The sequence below is a fragment of the Pseudophryne corroboree genome, chromosome 3, assembly GCF_028390025.1.
Source record: "Pseudophryne corroboree isolate aPseCor3 chromosome 3, aPseCor3.hap2, whole genome shotgun sequence".
Taxonomy (NCBI): Eukaryota; Metazoa; Chordata; class Amphibia; order Anura; family Myobatrachidae; genus Pseudophryne; species Pseudophryne corroboree.
This window is the reverse complement of record NC_086446.1, coordinates 196,025,234-196,052,065: the sequence shown is the minus strand read 5'-3', so window position 1 is coordinate 196,052,065 and position 26,832 is coordinate 196,025,234. Positions and strand designations below refer to the sequence as shown.

The 26,832-nt window shown below is 47.0% G+C and overlaps 1 protein-coding gene across 1 annotated transcript in view; it reads left to right on the top strand.

The window, feature by feature from the left end:
• The first annotated feature begins 23,610 nt into the window (after window positions 1–23,610).
• The window catches only part of LOC135057589 (uncharacterized), a 77,598-nt gene continuing 74,376 nt past the window's right edge, over window positions 23,611–26,832 (top strand). The window contains exon 1 of the mRNA XM_063963424.1: window positions 23,611–23,725. Within this exon, the coding sequence (XP_063819494.1) occupies window positions 23,665–23,725 (61 nt within the window). The 5' untranslated portion in view covers window positions 23,611–23,664. The remainder of the gene's footprint in view (window positions 23,726–26,832) is intronic.

Genomic DNA, 26,832 nt, shown 5'->3' with positions numbered 1-26,832 from the left:
GGGAGAGTGCGGATGACTCTGCAGCACCGAATGAGCAAACACAAGGTCCTCCTCAGCCAGGGTATCAAACTTGTAGAACTTTGCAAAAGTGTTTGAACCCGTCCAAGTAGCTGCTCGGCAAAGCTGTAATGCCGAGACCCCTCTGGCAGCCGCCCAAGAAGAGCCCACCTTCCTTGTGGAATGGGCTTTTACTGATTTTGGAGGCGGCAAGCCAGCCGCAGAATGAGCCTGCTGAATCGTGTTACAGATCCAGCGAGCAATAGTTTGCTTTGAAGCAGGAGCACCCAGCTTGTTGGATGCATACAGGATAAACAGCGAGTCAGGTTTCCTGACTCCAGCCGATCTGGCTACATAAATCTTCAAAGCCCTGACTACATCTAGTAACTTGGAATCCTCCAAGTCACGAGTAGCCGCAGGCACCACAATAGGTTGGTTCACAAGAAAAGATGACACCACCTTTGGCAGAAATTGCGTACGAGTCCGTAATTCTGCCCTGTCCATATGGAAAACCAGATAGGGGCTTTTACATGACAAAGCCGCCAATTATGACACACGCCTAGCCGAAGCTAAGGCCAATAGCATGACCACTTTCCACGTGAGATATTTTAACTCCACGGTCTTAAGCGGCTCAAACCAGTGAGATTTCAGGAAACTCAACACCACGTCAAGATCCCAAGGTGCCACTGGTGGCACAAAAAAGGGGCTGAATATGCAGCACTCCCTTTACAAACGTCTGAACTTCAGGTAGAGAAGCTAGTTTTTTTATGAAAGAAAATGTATAGGGCCAAAATCTGGACCTTAATGGACCCCAATTCTAGGCCCAAAGTCACTCCCGACTGTAGGAAGTGAAGGAAACGGCCCAGCTGGACTTCCTCTGTAGAGGCATTCCTGGCCTCACACCCAGCAACATATTTTTGCCGTATACGGTGATAATGTTTAGCCGTCACGTCCTTCCTAGCCTTTATCAGCGTAAGAATAACCTCATCCGGAATCCCTTTTTTCTACTAGGATCCGGCGTCCAACCGCCATGCCCTCAAACGCAGCTGCGGTAAGTCTTGGAACATACAAGGTCCCTGCTGCAACAGATCCTGCCCTAGAGGCAGAGGTCATGGGTCCTCTGTGAGCATTTCTTGCAGCTCTGGATACCAAGTCCTTCTTGGCCAATCCGGAACAATGAGTATTGTTCTCACTCCTCTTTTCCTTATAAGAGAGGAAGAGGAGGAAACACATAAACCGTGTGGAACATCCGCGGTGTCACCAGTGCGTCTACAGCTATCGCCTGAGAGTCTCTTGACCTGGCGCAATACCTCTGTAGCTGTTTGTTGAGGCGGGATGCCATCATGTCCACCTGTGGCAGTTCCCACCGACCTACAATCTGCGCGAAGACTTCTTGATGAAGTCCCCACTCTCCCGGGTGGAGGTCGTGCCTGCTGAGGAAGTCTGCTTCCCAGTTGTCCACTCCCGGAATGAACACTGCTGACAGTGCGCTTACATGATTCTCCGCCCAGCGAAGAATTCTGGTGGCTTCTACCATCGCCACCCTGCTCCTTGTGCCGCCTTGGCGGTTTACATGAGCCACTGCGGTGATATTGTCTGATTGAATCAGAACCGGTTGGTCGCGAAGCAGGGTCTCTGCTTGACTTAGGGCGTTGTATATGGCCCTTAGTTCCAGGATATTGATGTGAAGGCAAGTCTCCTGCCTTGACCACAGCCCTTGGAAATTTCTTCCCTGTGTGACTGCCCCCCACCCTCGGAGGCTTGCATCCGTGGTCACCAGGACCCAGTCCTGAATGCCGAATCTGCGACCTTCGAGAAGGTGAGCACTCTGCAGCCACCACAGGAGAGACACCCTGGCTCTGGGGGATAGGGTGATTAACCGATGCATCCGAAGATGTGATCCGGACCACTTGTCCAGTAAGTCCCATTGGAAGGTCCTCGTATGGAACCTGCCGAAGGGAATGGCCTCATATGATGCCACCCTCCTTCCCAGGACTCGAGTGCAGTGATGCACTGACACCTGTTTTGGTTTTAAGAGATTCCTGACCAGTGTCACGAGCTCCTGAGCTCTCTCTATCGGGAGATAAACCCTTTTCTGGTCTGTGTCTAGGATCATGCCTAGGAGAGGCAGATGAGCTGTAAGAACCAACTGCGACTTTGGAATATATAGAATCCAGCCGTGTTGCCGTTACACTTCCAGAGAAAGTGATATGCTGTTCAGCAACTGCTCTCTTGATCTCGCTTTTATGAGGAGATCGTCCAAGTATGTGATAATAGTGACACCTTGCTTCCGCAGGAGCACCATCATTTCCGCCATTACCCTGGTGAATATTCTCAAGGCCGTGGAGAGACCAAACGGCAACGTCTGAAATTGGTAATGACAATCCCGTACTGCAATACTGAGGTACGCCTGATGAGGTGGATAAATGGGGACATGAAGGTATGCATCCTTTATGTCCCGAGTCACCATAAAATCTCCCCCTTTCAGGCTTGCAATAACCGCTCTTAGCGATTCCATCTTGAACTTGAACCTTTTCAGGTATATGTTCAGGGATTTTAAATTCAATATGGGTCCGACCGAACCGTCTGGTTTCGGGACTACAACATGGTCGAATAATAACCCCCTCCTTGTTGAAGGAGGGGAACCTTGACCACCACCTGTTGAAGATACAATTTGTGAATTGCAGTTAACACTGTTTCTCTCTCATGGGGGGAAGCCGGCAGGGCCGTCGGTGAGGGGGCATCTTCTCAAAGTCCAGCTTGTATCCCTGAGACACAATATCTATTGCCCAGGGATCTAACAGGGAGTGAACCCACTTGTGGCTGAACTTACGAAGGCGTGCCCCCACCGGGCCTAGCTCCGCCTGTGGAGCCCCAGCGACATGCGGTGGATTTTTGTAGAGGCCGGGGAGGACTTCTGTTCCTGGGAACTAGCTGTGTTGTGCAGCTTCTTTCCTCTGCCCCCGCCTCTGGCAAGAAAGGACGCACCTCGGCAAAATATCAGAATTACCAGCTATAGCTGTGGAGACCAGGTCCGAGAACCCTTCTCCACACAATCCTCAGCCTTCCATATGCCTCTTAAGTCGGCATCATCTGTCCATTGCATAATCTACAGGACACGTCAAGCAGAAATCGACATAGCTTTGACTCTAGGACTCAGTATACTCATGTCTCTTTGGGCATGTTTTATATATATATATATATATATATATCTATCTCTTAAGACAGCATCTTTAATATATATATATCTCTATATATACATATATATATATCTATATGCATACTAGGGTCTGAATCTCTGCTGATAAGGTACCTGTCCACGCTGCCACAGCGCTATAAACCCATGCCGACACAATCGCCGGTCTGAGTAGTGTACTAGAATGTGCACGCTATCTGCAGGATCCCTGAGAATAGCTAGTGCTACCTTCTGGATAATGTGACACCCTAGGGGAAGATTCCCATCACATCCTGGCCCTAGTGGGGAAAGGACACTGCCTGAGAATTTTTTTGTGGGAAGCTGCAGTCTCTTGTCTGGAGATTCCCGCTCTTTTTCCTCATGAGAGGAAGGAAATTTACCTCAGCTTTCTTCCCCTTAACATGTGTACCCTTGTGTCAGGGACAAATGAGTCATCAGTGATATGCAAATCATCTTTTATTACAATAATCATATATTGAATACCTTTCAGCCATTTTGGCTGTAACTTTGCATTATCGTAGTCGACACTGGAGTCAAACTCCGTGTCGATATCAGTGTTTATTATTTCGGATAGTGAGCATTGTGAGACTCTGAAGGTCTCTGTGACATAAGGACAGACATGGGTAGATTTCCTGTCTGTTCTCTAATCTTTTGTGCAATAAATTCACCTTAGCACTTACACATATCCAAACAGGTGTCGGCGTTGTCGACGGAGACACCCTCTCACACACATATTTGCTCTATCTCCTCCTTAGGGGGGCCTTTTACCTCAGACATGTCGACACACACGTACCGACACACCACACACACAGGGGATGCTCTATTTGAAGACAGTTCCCCCACAAGGCCCTTTGGAGAGACAGAGAGAGAGTATGCCAGCACACACCCCAGCGCTATATGACCCAGGAATCACACAGTAACTTAGTGTTAACCCAGTAGCTGCTGTATATATTGTTTTTACGCCAAATGTATGTGCCCCCCCTCTCTTTTTCTGCAGGGGAGAGCCTGGGGAGCTTCCTCTCAGCAGAGCTGTGGAGAGAAAATGGCGCTGGTGAGTGCTGAGGAAGAAGGCCCCGCCCCCTTAGCGGCGGGCTTCTCCCACGATTTTGTGTAAAATTAATGGCGGGGACTCATGCATATAACAGTGTCCAACTGTAAATATGCTGCTTTTGCCAGGAGGTACTTAATTGCTGCCCAGGGCGCCCCCCCCCCCCCCCCCTGTGCCCTGCACCCTACAGTGACCAGGGTGTGTGGGTTAGTGTGGGCGCAATGGCGCACAGCTGCAGTGCTGTGCGCTACCTCATATGAAGACAGGAGTCTTCTGCCGCCGATTTTGACGTCTTCTTGCTTCAACCCGCCGGCTTCTGTCTTCTGGCTCTGCGAGGGGGACGGCGGCGCGGCTCCGGGAACGGACGACCAAGGTTAGGTTCCTGTGTTCGATCCCTCTGGAGCTAATGGTGTCCAGTAGCCTAAGAAGCGCAACCTAGCCGCAGTTAGTAGGTTTGCTTCTCTCCCCTCAGTCCCACGTAGCAGAGAGTCTGTTGCCAGCAGAAGCTCTCTGAAAATAAAAAACCTAACTAAAATACTTTCTTATTAGCAAGCTCAGGAGAGCTCACTAAAATGCACCCATCTCTGTCCGGGCACAGATTCTAACTGAGGTCTGGAGGAGGGGCATAGAGGGAGGAGCCAGTGCACACCAGTAGTACTAAATCTTTCTTAGAGTGCCCAGTCTCCTGCGGAGCCCGTCTATTCCCCATGGTCCTTACGGAGTCCCCAGCATCCACTAGGACGTTAGAGAAAAATATATGGAATAAGAGGAACATATCCATTATTTTAGATTATTGAGTGTTAGATTCCACCAATTGGCGGCTTTTGCTGATGGTGTAAACAGTTTGGATCTTAATAACTTAAAGGCACAAATTCACTAGTGTTGTACACACTATCTATCGATCTATCGATCTATCTATCTATCTATCTATCTATCTATCTATCTATCTATCTATCTATCTATCTATAGTTCAGAAGCATTTTAAAAGCACCTGGTATGTAATAGACTTGCTTTGTATTCCCATTATTTATTCATTGATACACTGCAAGTGGGACACCCTAAATACGATCTTTGTACGCTTTTGGTCTATTGGAGTGAACGAATGAATACACCAGACATATGTGCTTTTATCATTTAATTCAATAAAATGTATATATTTCACTAACCCATTGGTTGGTCTTTTCAATGCATCAATTTCTCATTATCATATGAGCAGGGCCGGTTCTAGGGTGTTGGCGCTCTCCTGCAATCTATAAATTTGCGCCCCGCCATATTTCACAAAGAGAGGCAGGTTGACCCAAGCGGCATGGAGGGGGAAGGGGGAGGCACCTGTACCCACACTGATCATCAGTGACCAGCAGCAGACTGGCAGTGGGAGACCTTAACACGCCATAGAAACAGAAGTGCCTGCAGCAGCTGCTGGTCTACTGGATCTGGTAAACAGAGCAGATTTCTGGGAAGTTGCATTCAACAGGCTGCAGGGTCAGAGCTAGACATTTTGGTGCCCTGTGCCAGAAATAGAATTGGTGCCCCCCTCCCCCTCATATTTAAAACAGGGACAGTGTGTTCCGCAAGTGCGTGCAAAAATATATGGACATGGCTTCAAGGGGAAGGGGCATGGTCACAAAATAATACCAATTCATATTACACCACACAGTAGTCTCCATTATTAAAATTACGCTACATTGTAGTACCATTTATAAACATTACATTAGGTAGAGTCCCCTTTTCCACATTACGCCAGGTAGTCCCCTTTTATGCATTACTCCAGGTAGAGTCACTTTTACATATTACATATAATGCCAGGTAAAGACCCCTTTTACACATTACACCAGGTAGAGTCACCTTTTACACATTACACCAGGTAGAGTCACCTTTTACACATTACGCAAGGTAGAGACAATTTTACACATTACCCCAGGTAGAGACCCCTTTTACACATTATGGCAGGTAGAGTCCCATTTTACTCAGTACTTCAGGTAGAGTCTCTTTTACACACTACGCCAGGTAGAGACCCCTTTACACATTACGGCAGGTAGAGACTCATTTTACTCATTACTTCAGGTAGAGTCTCTTTTACGCATTACTCCAGGTAGAGTCTCTTTTACACATTACATATTATGCCAGGTAGAGACCCCTTTTACACATTACATATTACACCAGGTAGAGACCCCTTTTACACAATATGCCAGGTAGAGACCCCTTTTACTCATTATTTATTTATTTATTAACAGTTTCTTATATAGCGCAGCATATTCCGTTGCGCTTTACAATTAGAACAACAGTAATAGAACAAAACTGGGTAAAAACAGACAGACATAGAGGTAGGAAGGCCCTGCTCGCAAGCTTACAATCTATAGGGAAATAGGCATAGATACACAAGGATAGATGCTACCTATTGCATAATGGTCCACCAGATTGCTAGGTTCTTAATGGGTTGTATGATGATACCCCACAAAGTTATCCAAGTGTCAGGAGGGTGTGAGACTAAAGAAAGACAAGATATGTGATGTTATGAATATTCTACAGAGGATGTAATTGGATAGGGAAGCACTGAAGGTTATGTGGGTGGGTCTGGAATTTGATAGGCTTGTCTGAAGAGGTGAGTTTTCAGGGAACATTTAAAGGTTTGGAGACTAGAGGCGAGTCTTACTGTGCGTGGGAGGGCATTCCTCAGAGTGGGTGAAGCCCGGATAGAGTCCTGTAATTTTGAGTGTGAACAAGTAATGCGTGTGGATGAGAGACGTAGATCTTGTGCAGAGCGGAGAGGTCGGGTAGGGAGATATTTTGAGATGAGTGAAGAGATGTATGTTGGTGCAGTTAGGTTAATAGCCTTGTATGTGAGTAAAAGTATTTTATATTTAATACGGTAGAATACCGGTAACCAATGGAGGGACTGACAGAGCGGATCTGCAGACAATGAACGTCTAGTGAGGAAGATTAGCCTCGCAGCTGCATTCAAAATGGATTGTAGTGGTGAGAGCCTATGTTTGGGAAGACCGGTCAGGAGACTATTACAATAATCAATGCGGGAGATAATGAGAGCATGGATTACACCAGGTAGAGACCCCTTTTTACACATTACTCCAGGTAGAGACCCCTTTTACACATTACGCCAGGTAGAGACCCCTTTTAAACATTATGGCTGGCAGGAGTGGACCATAATGAAGGACGGGAATCTGCAGCATTGTCTGACTACTTATGTCACAAGAAGCTCGGCGCTGCAGCTACAGTACCATGCGGTGGACAGACAGACATAGGCTGTGAGGCTGCTACCAGCAGATCTGCTTCCACAGTGAATATGCACTGTGTGCCAGGCACCACTGGCACAGTGCTGGTTACAGCCCTGTGCAGGGTATCCAGGGGAAAAGGCAAGGTGTCTGGGAGAGAATGCGGGGAGTGGGGTTGACACAGTAACTGGGTGACACAGTGGCTGGGACAGAACACAGGGGGGGTAACACAGTGACTGGGATAGAATAGAGAGGGTGTGTTTGATGCACTGGGATAGAACACAGGGGTGTGTGACACAGTAATAGAACACGGGGGGTGACACAGTGACAGAACATGGGGGGAGTGTGACACAGTGACAGAACATGAGGGGGGTGAGACACAGCAACAGAACACAGAGCGGGTTGTGACACAGCGACAGAACACAGGGGGTCATTCCGAGTTGATCGCTCGCTAGCTGTTTTAAGCAGCCGTGCAAACGCTATGCCACCTCCCACTGGGAGTGTATTTTAGCTTAGTAGAAGTGCCAACAAAAGGATTGCAGAGCGGCTACAAAAAAAAATTGTGCAGTTTCAGAGTGGCTCCAGACCTACTCAGCGCTTGCGATCACTTCAGACTGTTCAGTTCCGGATTTGACGTCACAAACACGCCCTGCGTTCTCCTAGCCACGCCTGCATTTTTCCTGGCACGCCTGCGTTTTTCGGAACACTCCCTGAAAACGGTCAGTTGACACCCAAAAACGCCCACTTCATGTCAATCACTCTGTGGCGGACAATGCGAATGAAAAGCAACGCTAGATCTTGTGTAAAACTACTTTGGCTGTTGTGAAAGTACGCATATGCATGCACAGAAGTGCCGCTTTTTCACTTAATCGCTGCGCTGCGAACATTTTTATCTAGCGATCAACTCGGAATGACCCCCACAGAGCGGGGTGTGACACAGCAACAGAACACAGAAGGGGGTGTGACACAGCGACAGAACATAGGAGGGGGTGTGACACAGTGACAGAAGACAGGAGGGGGTGTAACACAGTGACAGAATAACGGAGGGGTGTGTGACACAGCGACAGAACACGGGAGGGGTGTGTGACACAGCAACAGAACACGTGGGGAGTGTGACACAGCGACAGAACACAGCAGGGTATGACACAGCGACAGAACACAGAGCGGGGTGTGACACAGCGACAGAACACAGTGTGGGGTGTGACACAGCAACAGAACATAGAGCGGGGTGTGACAGCGACAGAACACAGAGCGTGGTGTGACACAGCGACAGAACACAAAGCGGGGTGTGACACAGTGACAGAACATAGAGGGGGGTGTGACACAGCAACAGTACATAGGGTGGTGTGATACAGCGACAGAACACGGGGAGTGGTGTGACACAGCGACAGAACACAGAGCGGGGTGTGACACAGCAACAGAACATGGAGGGGGGTGTGACACAGCGACAGAACACGGGAGGGGGGTGTGACACAGCGACAGAACATAGGGGGTGTGACAAAGCGACAGAACATGGAGGGGGTGTGACACAGCGACAGAACACGGGAGGGGTGTGTGACACAGTGACAGAACATAGGGGTGTGTGACACAGCGACAGAACATAGGGGGGTGTGACACAGCGACAGAACACGGGAGGGGTGTGTGACACAGCGACAGAACATAGGGGGGGTGTGACACAGCGACAGAACATGGGGGTGTGACACAGTGACAGAACACGGGGGTGTGACACAGCGACAGAACACGGGGAGTGACACAGCGACAGAACACGGGGAGTGACACAGCGACAGAACACGGGGGGTGTGACATAGTGACAGAACACGGGGAGTGTGACACAGTGACAGAACACGGGGAGTGTGACACAGTGACAGAACACAGGAGGGTGTGACACAGTGACAGAATATGGGGAGTGGTATGACACAGCGACAGAACACAGAGCGGGGTGTGACACAGCAACAGAACATAGAGCGGGGTGTGACACAGCGACAGAACACAGAGCGTGGTGTGACACAGCGACAGAACACAAAGCGGGGTGTGACACAGCGACAGAACATAGAGGGGGGTGTGACACAGCAACAGTACATAGGGTGGTGTGACACAGCGACAGAACACGGGGAGTGGTGTGACACAGCGACAGAACACAGAGCGGGGTGTGACACAGCGACAGAACATGGAGGGGGGTGTGACACAGCGACAGAACACGGGAGGGGGGTGTGACACAGCGACAGAACATAGGGGGTGTGACAAAGCGACAGAACATGGAGGGGGGTGTGACACAGCGACAGAACACGGGAGGGGTGTGTGACACAGTGACAGAACATAGGGGTGTGTGACACAGCGACAGAACATAGGGGTGTGTGATACAGCGACAGAACACGGGAGGGGTGTGTGACACAGCGACAGAACATAGGGGGGTGTGACACAGCGACAGAACACGGGGGTGTGACACAGTGACAGAACACGGGGGTGTGACACTGCGACAGAACACGGGGAGTGACACAGCGACAGAACACGGGGGGTGTGACACAGTGACAGAACACGGGGAGTGTGACACAGTGACGGAACACGGGGAGTGTGACACAGTCACAGAACACAGGAGGGTGTGACACAGTGACAGAATATGGGGAGTGGTATGACACAGCGACAGAACACAGGGCGGGGTGTGACACAGCGACAGAACACGGAGGGGTGTGTAACACAGAGACAGAACACGGGAGGGGGTGTGACACAGCGACAGAACACGGGAGGGGGTGTGACACAGTGACAGAACATAGGGGGTGTGACACAGCGACAGAACATGGAGGGGGGGTGACACAGCGATAGAACACGGGAGGGGGGTGTGACCCAGCGACAGAACATAGGGGTGTGTGACACAGCGACAGAACACAGAGGGGGGTGTGACACAGCGACAGAACACAGGAGGGGGGAGTGACACAGTGATAGAACATAAGGGGGTGTGACACAGCGACAGTACACAGGGGTGTGACACAGCTTCAGAACATGGGGGTGTGACATAGTGACAGAACACAGGGGTGTGACACAGCAACAGAACACGGGGAGTGACACAGCGACAGAACACGGGGGGGTGACACAGTGACAGAACACAGGAGGGTGTGACACAGTGACAGAACATGGGGGGTGACACAGCAACAGAACATAGGGAGTGACACAGCGACAGAACACAGGGGGTGACACAGTGACAGAACACGGGGGGGTGACACAGTGACAGAACATGGGGGGTGACACAGTACGTGTGTGTGGGGGAGATGGGGTACAGTAAGACTTCCGGGTGTCTGCAATATTACAACATCCCGGACCCTCAGTGGGTATGCTATCCCAGGTGGGTTCCTGCAGCCACGTGCCTTTCCCCTGCCCAGTGACCTGAACTGCTGTGTTCAGAGCCGCCCAGTCAGGATGCCGGATTTCTGGCTCAGCGTTGCCTGTCTCTACCCACAGTGGCCACCACAATGCTGGTGTACTTACTGGGGTCCAGGCGAGCGCGTCTGCCCTTGTGCGCCGCCGACCGCAGCTGTGAGGACTCCAGGGTCTTCATTGCGGCAGGAAAGGGAAACAACGTGGCTGGCCACAGCGGCACTCAGAGGTGCTGCGCAACATATGGGGGCGGTGCTAGCTGGAGGGGGAGTTTGCTGAAGCCTGGCACACTCCGGAGAGGACACCACTTTACAGGTACAGTACAAATACCTGGCGCACCATAGCCACACACAGCTGCCGGCGCCGCTGCCTGTAATAGTGTGACAGGTGCAGCGGCAGCCCCAATAGTCACTGACAGCAGAGGGATGCAGAGCAGGGACAGCGCCTATCCAGCACAGCGCCTACCTGCTCTGCATCCCTTTGCTGAGCAAGTTCCGCTGGGCCTGCATATGAGTAAAATATTAGATTTCCATTATATGGAAATAATTATGACCCACAAAATATTTTTATTAGTACTTGCACATTGTTGGTATAATGAAAGAAAATGTGTCATAGGCAATGCAGGAGAAACATATACACAAAGCTATCTCCTATCCTTTTAGAACTTTATGTAAAATCCCTCATTCTCCTGGGCTGCAGTGAGATCCTTTTTATTATATTTGGTATTATTTGGGTGGTGCCAGTTAGAACATTTGCCATTATGTCCTTTAGGGTTACTGTAAGAGAACATGTTTTAAGATAAACTGCTGTGTACACGGCTTTCACTCAAAACTGTTTTTCTAGGCCGCATTTCTTTAGCATACATCTTGCTTTCTCCACTAGTGTATGGTTTGCTTGTTCATAGTGATGTGCACGGACATTTTTCGAGTTTTGTGTTTTGGTTTTGGATTCGGTTCCGCGGCCGTGTTTTGGATTCGGACGCATTTTGGCAAAACCTCCCTGAAAATTTTTTGTCGGATTCGGGTGTGTTTTGGATTCGGGTGTTTTTTTACAAAAACCCCTCAAAAACAGCTTAAATCATAGAATTTGGGGGTTATTTTGATCCCATAGTATTATTAACCTCAATAACCATAATTTCCACTCATTTCCAGTAGTGATGAGCACCGGAAATTTTTCGGGTTTTGTGTTTTGGTTTTGGGTTCGGTTCCGCGGCCGGGTTTTGGGTTCGAACGTGTTTTGGCAAAACCTCACCGAATTTTTTTTGTCGGATTCGGGTGTGTTTTGGATTCGGGTGTTTTTTTCAAAAAACCCTAAAAAACAGCTTAAATCATAGAATTTGGGGTTCATTTTGATCCCAAAGTATTATTAACCTCAATAACCATAATTTCCACTCATTTTCAGTCGATTCTGAACACCTCACACCTCACAATATTATTTTTAGTACTAAAATTTGCACCGAGGTCGCTGGTTGACTAAGCTCAGCGACCCAAGTGGCCGACACAAACACCTGGCCCATCTAGGAGTGGCACTGCAGTGTCACGCAGGATGGCCCTTCAAAAAACTACTCCCCAAACAGCACATGATGCAAAGAAAAAAAGAGGTGCAATGAGGTAGCTGTGTGGCTAAGCTAAGCGACCCAAGTGGCCGACACAAACACCTGGCCCATCCAGGAGTGGCACTGCAGTGTCACGCAGGATGGCCCTTCCAAAAAACACCCCCCAAACAGCACATGACGCAAAGAAAAAAAGAGGCGCAATGAGGTAGCTGTGTGACTAAGCTAAGCGACCCTAGTGGCCGACACAAACACCTGGCCCATCTAGGAGTGGCACTGCAGTGTCACTCAGGATGGCCCTTCCAAAAAACACCCCCCAAACAGCACATGACGCAAAGAAAAAAAGAGGCGCAATGAGGTAGCTGTGTGACTAAGCTAAGCGACCCTAGTGGCCGACACAAACACCTGGCCCATCTAGGAGTGGCACTGTAGTGTCACGCAGGGTGGCCCTTCAAAAAACTACTCCCCAAACAGCACATGACGCAAAGAAGAAAAAAAAGATGCGCAATGAGGTAGCTGTGTGACTAAGATAAGCGACCCTAGTGGCCGACACAAACACCTGGCCCATCTAGGAGTGGCACTGCAGTGTCACGCAGGATGGCCCTTCCAAAAAACACCCCCCAAACAGCACATGACGCAAAGAAAAAAAGAGGCGCAATGAGGTAGCTGTGTGACTAAGCTAAGCAACCCTAGTGGCCGACACAAACACCTGGCCCATCTAGGAGTGGCACTGCAGTGTCACGCAGGATGGCCCTTCAAAAAACTACTCCCCAAACAGCACATGACGCAAAGAAGAAAAAAAAGATGCGCAATGAGGTAGCTGTGTGACTAAGATAAGCGACCCAAGTGGCCGACACAAACATCTGGCCCATCTAGGAGTGGCACTGCAGTGTCACTCAGGATGGCCCTTCCAAAAAACACCCCCCAAACAGCACATGACGCAAAGAAAAAAAGAGGCGCAATGAGGTAGCTGTGTGACTAAGCTAAGCGACCCTAGTGGCCGACACAAACACCTGGCCCATCTAGGAGTGGCACTGCAGTGTCACGCAGGATGGCCCTTCAAAAAACTACTCCCCAAACAGCACATGACGCAAAGAAGAAAAAAAAGATGCGCAATGAGGTAGCTGTGTGACTAAGATAAGCGACCCTAGTGGCCGACACAAACACCTGGCCCATCTAGGAGTGGCACTGCAGTGTCACGCAGGATGGCCCTTCCAAAAAACACCCCCCAAACAGCACATGACGCAAAGAAAAAAAGAGGCGCAATGAGGTAGCTGTGTGACTAAGCTAAGCGACCCTAGTGGCCGACACAAACACCTGGCCCATCTAGGAGTGGCACTGCCATGTCACGCAGGATGGCCCTTCAAAAAACTACTCCCCAAACAGCACATGACGCAAAGAAGAAAAAAAAGATGCGCAATGAGGTAGCTGTGTGACTAAGATAAGCGACCCAAGTGGCCGACACAAACACCTGACCCATCTAGGAGTGGCACTGCAGTGTCACGCAGGATGGCCCTTCCAAAAACTACTCACCAAACAGCACATGACGCAAAGAAAAATGAAAGAAAAAAGAGGCGCAAGATGGAATTGCCCTTGGGCCCTCCCACCCACCCTTATGTTGTATAAACAGGACATGCACACTTTAACCAACCCATCATTTCAGTGACAGGGTCTGCCATACGACTGTGACTAAAATGACGGGTTGGTTTGGACCCCCACCAAAAAAGAAGCAATTAATCTCTCCTTGCACAAACTGGCTCTACAGAGGCAAGATGTCCACCTCATCATCATCCTCCGATATATCACCGTGTACATCCCCCTCCTCACAGATTATCAATTCGTCCCCACTGGAATCCACCATCTCAGCTCCCTGTGTACTTTGTGGAGGCAATTGCTGCTGGTGAATGTCTCCACGGAGGAATTGATTATAATTCATTTTAATGAACATCATCTTCTCCACATTTTCTGGATGTAACCTCGTACGCCGATTGCTGACAAGGTGAGCGGCGGCACTAAACACTCTTTCGGAGTACACACTTGTGGGAGGGCAACTTAGGTAGAATAAAGCCAGTTTGTGCAAGGGCCTCCAAATTGCCTCTTTTTCCTGCCAGTATAAGTACGGACTGTCTGACGTGCCTACTTGGATGCGGTCACTCATATAATCCTCCACCATTCTTTCAATGGGGAGAGAATCATATGCAGTTACAGTAGACGACATGTCCGTAATCGTTGTCAGGTCCTTCAGTCCGGACCAGATGTCAGCATCAGCAGTCGCTCCAGACTGCCCTGCATCACCGCCAGCGGGTGGGCTCGGAATTCTGAGCCTTTTCCTCGCACCCCCAGTTGCGGGAGAATGTGAAGGAGGAGATGTTGACAGGTCGCGTTCCGCTTGACTTGACAATTTTGTCACCAGCAGGTCTTTGAACCCCAGCAGACTTGTGTCTGCCGGAAAGAGAGATCCAAGGTAGGTTTTAAATCTAGGATCGAGCACGGTGGCCAAAATGTAGTGCTCTGATTTCAACAGATTGACCACCCGTGAATCCTTGTTAAGCGAATTAAGGGCTCCATCCACAAGTCCCACATGCCTAGCGGAATCGCTCTGTGTTAGCTCCTCCTTCAATGTCTCCAGCTTCTTCTGCAAAAGCCTGATGAGGGGAATGACCTGACTCAGGCTGGCAGTGTCTGAACTGACTTCACGTGTGGCAAGTTCAAAAGGTTGCAGAACCTTGCACAACGTTGAAATCATTCTCCACTGCGCTTGAGACAGGTGCATTCCACCTCCTATATCGTGCTCAGTTGTATAGGCTTGAATGGCCTTTTGCTGCTCCTCCAACCTCTGAAGCATATAGAGGGTTGAATTCCACCTCGTTACCACTTCTTGCTTCAGATGATGGCAGGGCAGGTTCAGGCGTTTTTGGTGGTGCTCCAGTCTTCTGTACGTGGTGCCTGTACGCCGAAAGTGTCCCGCAATTCTTCTGGCCACCGACAGCATCTCTTGCACGCCCCTCTCGTTTTTTAAATAATTCTGCACCACCAAATTCAAGGTATGTGCAAAACATGGGACGTGCTGGAATTTGCCCAGATTTAATGTACACACAATATTGCTGGCGTTGTCCGATGCCACAAATCCACAGGAGAGTCCAATTGGGGTAAGCCATTCCGCGATGATCTTCCTCAGTTGCCGTAAGAGGTTTTTAGCTGTGTGCGTATTCTGGAAAGCGGTGATACAAAGCGTAGCCTGCCTAGGAAAGAGTTGGCGTTTGCGAGATGCTGCTACTGGTGCCGCCGCTGCTGTTCTTGCGGCGGGAGTCCATACATCTACCCAGTGGGCTGTCACAGTCATATAGTCCTGAGCCTGCCCTGCTCCACTTGTCCACATGTCCGTGGTTAAGTGGACATTGGGTACAACTGCATTTTTTAGGACACTGGTGAGTCTTTTTCTGAGGTCTGTGTACATTTTCGGTATCGCCTGCCTAGAGAAATGGAACCTAGATGGTATTTGGTACCGGGGACACAGTACCTCCAACAAGTCTCTAGTTGGCTCTGCAGTAATGATGGATACCGGAACCACGTTTCTCACCGCCCAGGATGCCAAGGCCTCAGTTATCCGCTTTGCAGCAGGATGACTGCTGTGATATTTCATCTTCCTCGCAAAGGACTGTTGGACAGTCAATTGCTTGGTGGAAGTAGTAAAAGTGGTCTTACGACTTCCCCTCTGGGATGACCATCGACTCCCAGCAGCAACAACAGCAGCGCCAGCAGCAGTAGGCGTTACACGCAAGGATGCATCGGAGGAATCCCAGGCAGGAGAGGACTCGTCAGAATTGCCAGTGACATGGCCTGCAGGACTATTGGCATTCCTGGGGAAGGAGGAAATTGACACTGAGGGAGTTGATGGGGTGGTTTGCGTGAGCTTGGTTACAAGAGGAAGGGATTTACTGGTCAGTGGACTGCTTCCGCTGTCGCCCAAAGTTTTTGAACTTGTCACTGACTTATGATGAATGCGCTGCAGGTGACGTATAAGGGAGGATGTTCCGAGGTGGTTAACGTCCTTACCCCTACTTATTACAGCTTGACAAAGGCAACACACGGCTTGACAAATGTTGTCCGCATTTCTGTTGAAATACTTCCACACCGAAGAGCTGATTTTTTTGGTATTTTCACCAGGCATGTCAATGGCCCTATTCCTCCCACGGACAACAGGTGTCTCCCCGGGTGCCTGACTTAAACAAACCACCTCACCATCAGAATCCTCCTGGTCAATTTCCTCCCCAGCGCCAGCAACACCCATATCCTCCTCATCCTGGTGTACTTCAACACTGACATCTTCAATCTGACTATCAGGAACTGGACTGCGGGTGCTCCTTCCAGCACTTGCAGGGGGCGTGCAAATGGTGGAAGGCGCATGCTCTTCACGTCCAGTGTTGGGAAGGTCAGGCATCGCAAACGACACAATTGGACTCTCCTTGTGGATTTGTGATTTCGAAGAACGCACAGTTCTTTGCTGTGCTTTTGCCAGCTTGAGTCTTTTCATTTTTCTAGCGAGAGGCTGAGTGCTTCCATCCTCATGTGAAGCTGAACCACTAGCCATGAACATAGGCCAGGGCCTCAGCCGTTCCTTGCCACTCCGTGTGGTAAATGGCATATTGGCAAGTTTACGCTTCTCCTCCGACAATTTTATTTTAGATTTTTGAGTCCTTTTTTTACTGATATTTGGCGTTTTGGATTTTACATGCTCTGTACTATGACATTGGGCATCGGCCTTGGCAGACGACGTTGATGGCATTTCATCGTCTCGGCCATGACTAGTGGCAGCAGCTTCAGCACGAGGTGGAAGTCGATCTTGATCTTTCCCTATTTTTGGAACCTCAACATTTTTGTTCTCCATATTTTAATAGGCACAACTAAAAGGCACCTCAGGTAAACAATGGAGATGGATGGATACTAGTATACTTATGGATGGACGAGCGACTGCCGACACAAAGGTAGCTACAGCCGTGGACTACCGTACTGCGTCTGCTGCTCATATAGACTGGATGATAATGATATAAAAAATATATATATATCACTACTGCAGCCGGACAGGTATATATTATATAATGACGGACCTGCTGGACACTGTCAGCACTGCAGACTCCTAAAGTAAGCTACTAGTATCAAGAAGATAGAAAAAAAAAAACACAACAGGTAGGTGGTATACAATTATGGATGGATGAGCGACTGCCGACACAGAGGTAGCTACAGCCGTGGACTACCGTACTGCGTCTGCTGCTCATATAGACTGGATGATAATGATATAAAAAATATATATATCACTACTGCAGCCGGACAGGTATATATTATATAATGACGGACCTGCTAGACACTGTCAGCACTGCAGACTCCTAAAGTAAGCTACTAGTATCAAGAAGATAGAAAAAAAAAACACAACAGGTAGGTGGTATACAATTATGGATGGATGAGCGACTGCCGACACAGAGGTAGCTACAGCCGTGGACTACCGTACTGCGTCTGCTGCTAATATAGACTGGATGATAATGATATAAAAAATATATATATATCACTACTGCAGCCGGACAGGTATATATTATATAATGACGGACCTGCTGGACACTGTCAGCACTGCAGACTCCTAAAGTAAGCTACTAGTATCAAGAAGATAGAAAAAAAAAACACCACAGGTAGGTGGTATACAATTATGGATGGACGAGCGACTGCCGACACAGAGGTAGCTACAGCCGTGGACTACCGTACTGCGTCTGCTGCTAATATAGACTGGATGATAATGATATAAAAAATATATATATATCACTACTGCAGCCGGACAGGTATATATTATATAATGACGGACCTGCTGGACACTGTCAGCACTGCAGACTCCTAAAGTAAGCTACTAGTATCAAGAAGATAGAAAAAAAAAACACAACAGGTAGGTGGTATACAATTATGGATGGATGAGCGACTGCCGACACAGAGGTAGCTACAGCCGTGGACTACCGTACTGCGTCTGCTGCTCATATAGACTGGATGATAATGATATAAAAAATATATATATATCACTACTGCAGCCGGACAGGTATATATTATATAATGACGGACCTGCTAGACACTGTCAGCACTGCAGACTCCTAAAGTAAGCTACTAGTATCAAGAAGATAGAAAAAAAAAAACACAACAGGTAGGTGGTATACAATTATGGATGGATGAGCGACTGCCGACACAGAGGTAGCTACAGCCGTGGACTACCGTACTGCGTCTGCTGCTCATATAGACTGGATGATAATGATATAAAAAATATATATATATCACTACTGCAGCCGGACAGGTATATATTATATAATGACGGACCTGCTGGACACTGTCAGCACTGCAGACTCCTAAAGTAAGCTACTAGTATCAAGAAGATAGAAAAAAAAAACACCACAGGTAGGTGGTATACAATTATGGATGGACGAGCGACTGCCGACACAGAGGTAGCTACAGCCGTGGACTACCGTACTGCGTCTGCTGCTAATATAGACTGGATGATAATGATATAAAATATATATATATATCACTACTGCAGCCGGACAGGTATATATTATATAATGACGGACCTGCTGGACACTGTCAGCACTGCAGACTCCTAAAGTAAGCTACTAGTATCAAGAAGATAGAAAAAAAAAAACACAACAGGTAGGTGGTATACAATTATGGATGGACGAGCGACTGCCGACACAGAGGTAGCTACAGCCGTGGACTACCGTACTGCGCCTGCTGCTAATATAGACTGGATGATAATGATATAAAAAAAATATATATATCACTACTGCAGCCGGACAGGTATATATTATATAATGACGGACCTGCTGGACACTGTCAGCACTGCAGACTCCTAAAGTAAGCTACTAGTATCAAGAAGATAGAAAATAAAAAAAACACAACAGGTAGGTGGTATACAATTATGGATGGACGAGCGACTGCCGACACAGAGGTAGCTACAGCCGTGGACTACCGTACTGCGTCTGCTGCTAATATAGACTGGATGATAATGATATAAAAAATATATATATATCACTACTGCAGCCGGACAGGTATATATTATATAATGATGGACCTGCTGGAAACTGTCAGCACTGCAGACTCCTAAAGTAAGCTACTAGTATCAAGAAGATAGAAAAAAAAAACACCACAGGTAGGTGGTATACAATTATGGATGGACGAGCGACTGCCGACACAGAGGTAGCTACAGCCGTGGACTACCGTACTGCGTCTGCTGCTAATATAGACTGGATGATAATGATATAAAAAATATATATATATCACTACTGCAGCCGGACAGGTATATATTATATAATGACGAACCTGCTGGACACTGTCAGCACTGCAGACTCCTAAAGTAAGCTACTAGTATCAAGAAGATAGAAAAAAAAAAAACACCACAGGTAGGTGGTATACAATTATGGATGGACGAGCGACTGCCGACACAGAGGTAGCTACAGCCGTGGACTACCGTACTGCGTCTGCTGCTAATATAGACTGGATGATAATGATATAAAAAATATATATATATCACTACTGCAGCTGGACAGGTATATATTATATAATGACGGACCTGCTAGACACTGTCAGCAGAATGCGTTTATAGAATAAAAACACCACACGACGAGTGTTTAACTTTTTCAGGCAGACAATCACAATATACTGGTGGTCAGTGGTCACTGGTCAGTCACACTGGCAGTGGCACTCTGGCAGCAAAAGTGTGCACTGTTAATGTACTCCTGCTATAACTGCTCCCCAGTCTCCCCCACAATTAAGCTGTGTGAGCAGTGAGCACTCAGCACAGTCAGATATACATAGATGATGCAGCACACTGAGGCTGAGCACAGATATGGTATACTGTGTCACTGTGTATCGTTTTTTTTCAGGCAGAGAACGGATTATATTAAATAATAATAAAACTGCACTGGTGGTCACTGGTCAGTCACTAGTAAACTCTGCACTCTCTGAGTACTCCTAAGCTCCAGTAAATCAAGTGTCTCACTCTCACTCTCTATCTATTTCTATTCTAAACGGAGAGGACGCCAGCCACGTCCTCTCCCTATCAATCTCAATGCACGTGTGAAAATGGCGGCGACGCGCGGCTCCTTATATAGAATCCGAGTCTCGCGATAGAATCCGAGCCTCGCGAGAATCCGACAGCGGGATGATGACGTTCGGGCGCGCTCGGGTTAACCGAGCAAGGCGGGAAGATCCGAGTCTGCCTCGGACCCGTGTAAAAAGGCTGAAGTTCGGGGGGGTTCGGATTCCGAGGAACCGAACCCGCTCATCACTAATTTCCAGTCTATTCTGAACACCTCACAATATTATTTTTAGTCCTAAAATTTGCACTGAGGTCGCTGAATGACTAAGCTAAGCGACCCAAGTGGCCGACACAAACACCTGGCCCATCTAGGAGTGGCACTGCAGTGTCAGGCAGGATGGCACTTCAAAAAATAGTCCCCAAACAGCACATGATGCAAAGAAAAAAAAGAGGTGCACCAAGGTCGCTGGATGGCTAAGCTAAGCGACCTAAGTGGCCGACACAAACACCTGGCCCATCTAGGAGTGGCACTGCAGTTTTCTAGCGAGAGGATGAGTGCTGAAGCTGAACCACTAGCCATGAACATAGGCCAGGCCCTCAGCCGTTCCTTGCCACTCCGTGTAAATGGCACATTGGCAAGTTTACGCTTCTCTTCAGACGATTTTGATTTAGATTTTTGGGTCATTTTACCTAACTTTTGTTTTTTGGATTTTACATGCTCTCTACTATGACATTGGGCATCGGTCTTGGCAGACGACATTGATGGCATTTCATCGTCTCGGCCATGACTAGTGACAGCAGCTTCAGCACGAGGTGGAAGTGGATATTGATCTTTCCCTATTTTACCCTCCACATTTTTGGTCTCCATTTTTTAATGTGTGGAATTATATGCCAGTAATATATCAATAGCAATGGCTATCAATAGCAATAGCTACTATATATACTGCGCACAAAAACTTAAATGCACCACAGGTATGGATGGATAGAATACTTGACGATACAGAGGAAGGTAGAGCAGTGGCCTACTGTACCGTACTGCTATATATTATATACTGGTGGTCAGCAAAATTATGCACTGTCCTACTACTATATATATACTGCGCACAACTTAAATGCACCACAGGTATGGATGGATAGTATACTTGACGACACAGAGGTAGGTAGAGCAGTGGCCTACTGTACCGTACTGCTATATATTATATACTGGTGGTCAGCAAAATTATGCACTGTCCTACTACTATATATATACTGCGCACAAAATCTTAAATGCACCACAGGTATGGATGGATAGTATACTTGACGACACAGAGGTAGGTAGAGCAGTGGCCTACTGTACCGTACTGCTATATATTATATACTGGTGGTCAGCAAAATTATGCACTGTACTCCTACTATATACTACAATGCAGCACAGATATGGAGCGTTTTTCAGGCAGAGAATGTATAATACTGGTGGTCACTGGTCAGCAAAACTCTGCACTGTACTCCTCCTATATAATACTGGTGGTCCCCAGTCCCCACAATAAAGCACACTGAGCACAGATATTTGCAGCACACTGAGCACAGATATGGAGCGTTTTTCAGGCAGAGAACGTAGATATTTGCAGCACACTGAGCACAGATATTTGCAGCACACTGAGCACAGATATTTGCAGCACACTGAGCACAGATATTTGCAGCACACTGAGCACAGAAACTGAGTGGACGCCAGCCACGTCCTCTTACTATCATCTCCAATGCACGAGTGAAAAATGGCGGTGACACGCGGCTCCTTATATAGAATACGAATCTCGCGAGAATCCAACAGCGGGATGATGACATTCGGGCGCGAGCAATACAGGAGGATCCGAGTATGCCTCGGACCCGTGTAAAATGGGTGAAGTTCGGGGGGGTTCGGATTCCGAGGAACCGAACCCGCTCATCACTACTTGTTCACTTACAATGTTTAGCCCAGGAGTGTTGGCAATGGTTCCACTGTTCTGTTTAGGTATTCTCCACAATTAGATCTCAAGTTCCTGAATGTGAGACCGGTTTGATTCTCTACAAGTCTCTTGCATCCTGATGAAGTACATGCATGTCATTCTTGTAAAGTCATCTACTGTATGAATGTCCAGAAGTATCTGTATCCACTAACTGACTTTACTTCCATAAGAACACACACACATCTGTATGTACTATCTCAAGTGATGCTGTAGCTTTAGTTGCTGATTTGAGAAATGACTGATGGCTTTGTTTTTCTACTATACAGCTCTCACATACAGGTTTCTCTGTGTTATTCAATGTAATTAATGTGACCATCCCATTCTGTAGCTTTTGAATACTGTCTAATCCAAGGTGACTAAATCTTCTATACCAGAGTTCTAGTGACTGTCTTTTACGAAGTGTACCAGTTGGAAGGGTTCGGGCTTCCGCATCCATAAAGTGGTGAAAGAAACTTTGTGTCTATGGTTCACCTTATTTAGGTGAGTGAACCTGTGTGGGCGTTACCTTAAGAGATGAGAATTTGTTGAAGTGATTTTATTCATGGACCCCCTTTTCTCTTCCCTCTTACATGTATTGAGGACAGGAGAACACTTAAGGATTTTACCCATGAAGACAGAGGAGCTACTCCTTCACTATTATATAGTAAGAGAACTTACAGCACTTTTTTGGTCTATATACTATTTTATTTTCTGTGGCATTGTATTTAAAGACCTGGGGGCATATGTAAGGAGGTGTGGGATGCTTGGATTTTTTTTAAGTTTCAATCACTTACAAGACATGGTTTTGATTTGTAAATGATTGCCCCTTAAAAAAAAATGTCCAAGATCGTCCAGCATCCAGCACTTCCCGCAAACTTGGACACTATTACATATGCCCCTTGGTGTGTCTTAGGGTAGAACTGAGCAGCTGTGGTTGGGGCGCGCAAGTTGCAGGGTAGGGTGTTAAGCCACAGCTGATCCTAAGTATAGCAGCGGTTATGTAATGGTTATAACTTTGACTGTGACAGCCCTGTTAATGGTATTACATTTGTTTTCACATTGCATATTCCCAACTACATTTCTCAGCATGTTTCAAACTGTTTACTGGAATCCCTCAACTTCCTGAATACCAAATATTGGGCAATAAGCTCAAATATAAAGTACAAAGATCAAGTTTTGTAACATATCACATTCTCATCTTGGTGTTTCCAATACTTTACTCAGAGACTGATTTGCTCAGAGAGGAGCCATGCAGAAAATATTTGTTTTCATTTCTGCTGTTTACTTCAAGTCATATATTTATGCCTCAGGTAAGTGCTTTACTAAACATTGATAACATTTAATAAGTATGACACTAAGGATGCAAGTCATTCTTTATATATATATATATATATATATATATATATGTGGAACAATAGAGGATAGCGCCTAAGTACACCCAGTAGGACACTTAAATAGGTAAAATTATCTAAATTATTAATTGTCCTTTTTAGCAGAATACGACACACCTCATATGTGAGTGGCAGCTCTCAAACAGTATAAAAATAAAGATTAAAAAATGAAGTAAATAAGAGCGCCTAATAGTGTTAGTGTGGAAATCTATATATAAAAGATAACTTAGCTCATAAAACTTTTAGCCTGATGATTCTCAGAAGTAAAACATGTAAAAGAGATAAAAGCAACATAGTGTTTACTGTTTTCAGACGTTTTTCAAAGATACAAGCATTAGGAACTTTGCCGGTTCCAATAATTTTATGTAATAAAAACAGTAAAAACAGTAACAATTTATTAAACAACGATCCTGCCACAAACGCAGGTGGCAGGTATAGACGATTTAAAAAACAGCTCGTCTGGTCATAAATGTAGGTAGCGCACGTACAGGATTAAAAATTATAAACAGCTTATCTGTCCGCATACGGAAAAACCATAGATTAAAAGAATATTCAGGCAGATTCTCTATCTGTAATAGCAGGTATCAAACGTACAGGATTGAAATTAAAAAACAGCTTATCTGTCCGCAAGTAGGAAGTCCAAGGGGTAAGCATCAAGTCCCTGTCCCAACGCGTTTCGTCCTAGCATGAAGTCCTCAGATAAACTGTTTTTTAATTTCAATCCTGTACGTTTGATACCTGCTATTACAGATAGAGAATCTGCCTGAATATTCTTTTAATCTATGGTTTTTCCGTATGCGGACAGATAAACTGTTTATAATTTTTAATCCTGTACGTGCGCTACCTACATTTATGACCAGACGAGCTGTTTTTTAAATTGTCTATACCTGCCACCTGCGTTTGTGGCAGGATCGTTGTTTAATAAATTGTTACTGTTTTTACTGTTTTTATTACATCAAATTATTGGAACCGGCAAAGTTCCTAATGCTTGTATCTTTGAAAAACGTCTGAAAACAGTACACACTATGTTGCTTTTATCTTTCTTTTACATGTTTTACTTCTGAGAATCATCAGGCTGAAAGTTTTATGAGCTAAGTTATCTTTTATATATAGATTTCCACACTAACACTATTAGGCGCTCTTATTTACTTCATTTTTTAATATATATATATATATATATATATATATATATATATATAAAATCAACATAGATAATGTATTTTACCCATAGCAAGCAGATGTTGCATGCAATGTAATAGTAAGGGGAGGATCAAGAGGTGGGGTGACATTGGCCCTCATTCCGAGTTGTTCGCTCGCTAGCTGCTTTTAGCACCCGTGCATACGCTAAGCCGCCACCCTCTGGGAGTATATCTTAGCTTAGCAGAAGTGCGAACGAAAGAATCGCAGCACTGATAAAAAAAAAGATTGTGCAGTTTCAGAGTAGCTCGAGACTTACTCCTAGCTTGCGATCACTTCAGTCTGTTTAGTTCCTGTTTTGACGTCACAAACACGCCCTGCATTTCCCCAGCCACTCCTGCGTTTCTATCTAGCACGCCTGCATTTTTACACACACTCCCCGACAACGGTCAGTTACCACCCAGAAACACCCACTTCCTGTCAATCACTCTGCGGCCAGCAGTGCTACTAAAAAGCGTCGCTAGCGCTTGTGTAAATCTGCATCGGCTTTTGTGAAATTACTTCGCGCGTGTGCAGTGCGCACCATACGCATGCGCAGAAGTGTCGATTTTTTGCCTGATCGCTGCGCTGCGAACAACGGCAGCTAGCTATTAACTCAGAATGGGGGCCATTGTGCGGCCTCCCTCTCTCACTGGCAAATGTCTTCTGTAGACTCTGGCACTATGTCAAAGTTGCTGACAGTTTAAAATATGGGCTACCAGGGCCAGGGGTGCACCGGCCTGATGGCATGGCTGCAGTCACCCCACCAGTGCCTTGAATTGTGTGGTCCCACCCGTTGCCTGCACTGCGCTGAATGCCTCTTGCTGCAGCCCTTCGCCTACAGCTGGCCGTCTCCCACTGTCTGCGCCCCGCCTCCCATTGCCTGCACACTGCCCACCACTGAACGCACCCCCCCGACACTACTCACATGAAGCTGGCCGGTGGAAGGGAGGTAGGAGAGCCAGGAAAGTGTCTAGTTTACCTTCATTGAGAGGACCTTTCCCATAATTCACCGGGTCAACATCACAAACTATTTGGAATAGTAACCTGTGGTGAGCAAAGTGAGACATAACGCCTGAAGCATGGTGAGCCAAAGCGAGCCCACGAGGGTCCAATGCAGAATAACTAAAACAAAATAACTTACAACAAACGTAGATTGGAGAAAACAAATAGTGCAGAGCAGAGGTGTAACTAGGGTTCTCGGAGCCCAGGTCAATTTTAAGAATGGCGTCCCCTGCTAAAAAAAAGATTGACAAAGTAAAGTATATGCGCATGCCGAAGGCATAAGCATCGAGAAATGGGCATGGCCACATACCAGAAGGTGCGTGGTCACTGAAAATGGGGCGTGCCAACATGACATGCCACCTGTTTCTTGTCACACTGGGAACATTATTTTCAATTCCACATGTACCTTACCAATATGGTGGTTTTTCACAACGCGGAACCTCTGAAGAAATGTGTGAATACTGACTGAAGACGGCGTCTTCAGTCAGTATTCACTATTCATGTAGGAGATCATATCATCCAGAAGATGCCTGATTATGTAGGAATATTAACAAGGTCATTATCATACAACAGCAGTTCAACCAGACTCGTGTCCCCTGCGTCTCTCAGCCACACAATCTCCCCCCTGCATCTCAGCCACACCATCACCTGCCCCCTGCGTGTCATCTCTCAGTCACACCATCACCTGCCCCCTGCGACGCCTCTCATCACTCCATAACCTCCCGCTGCGACGTCTCTCAGCACACCATCACCTACCCTCTGTGACGTCTCTCAGCACACCATCACATACCCCCTGCGATGTCTCTCAGCACACCATCACATACCCCCTGCATTGTCTCTCAGCA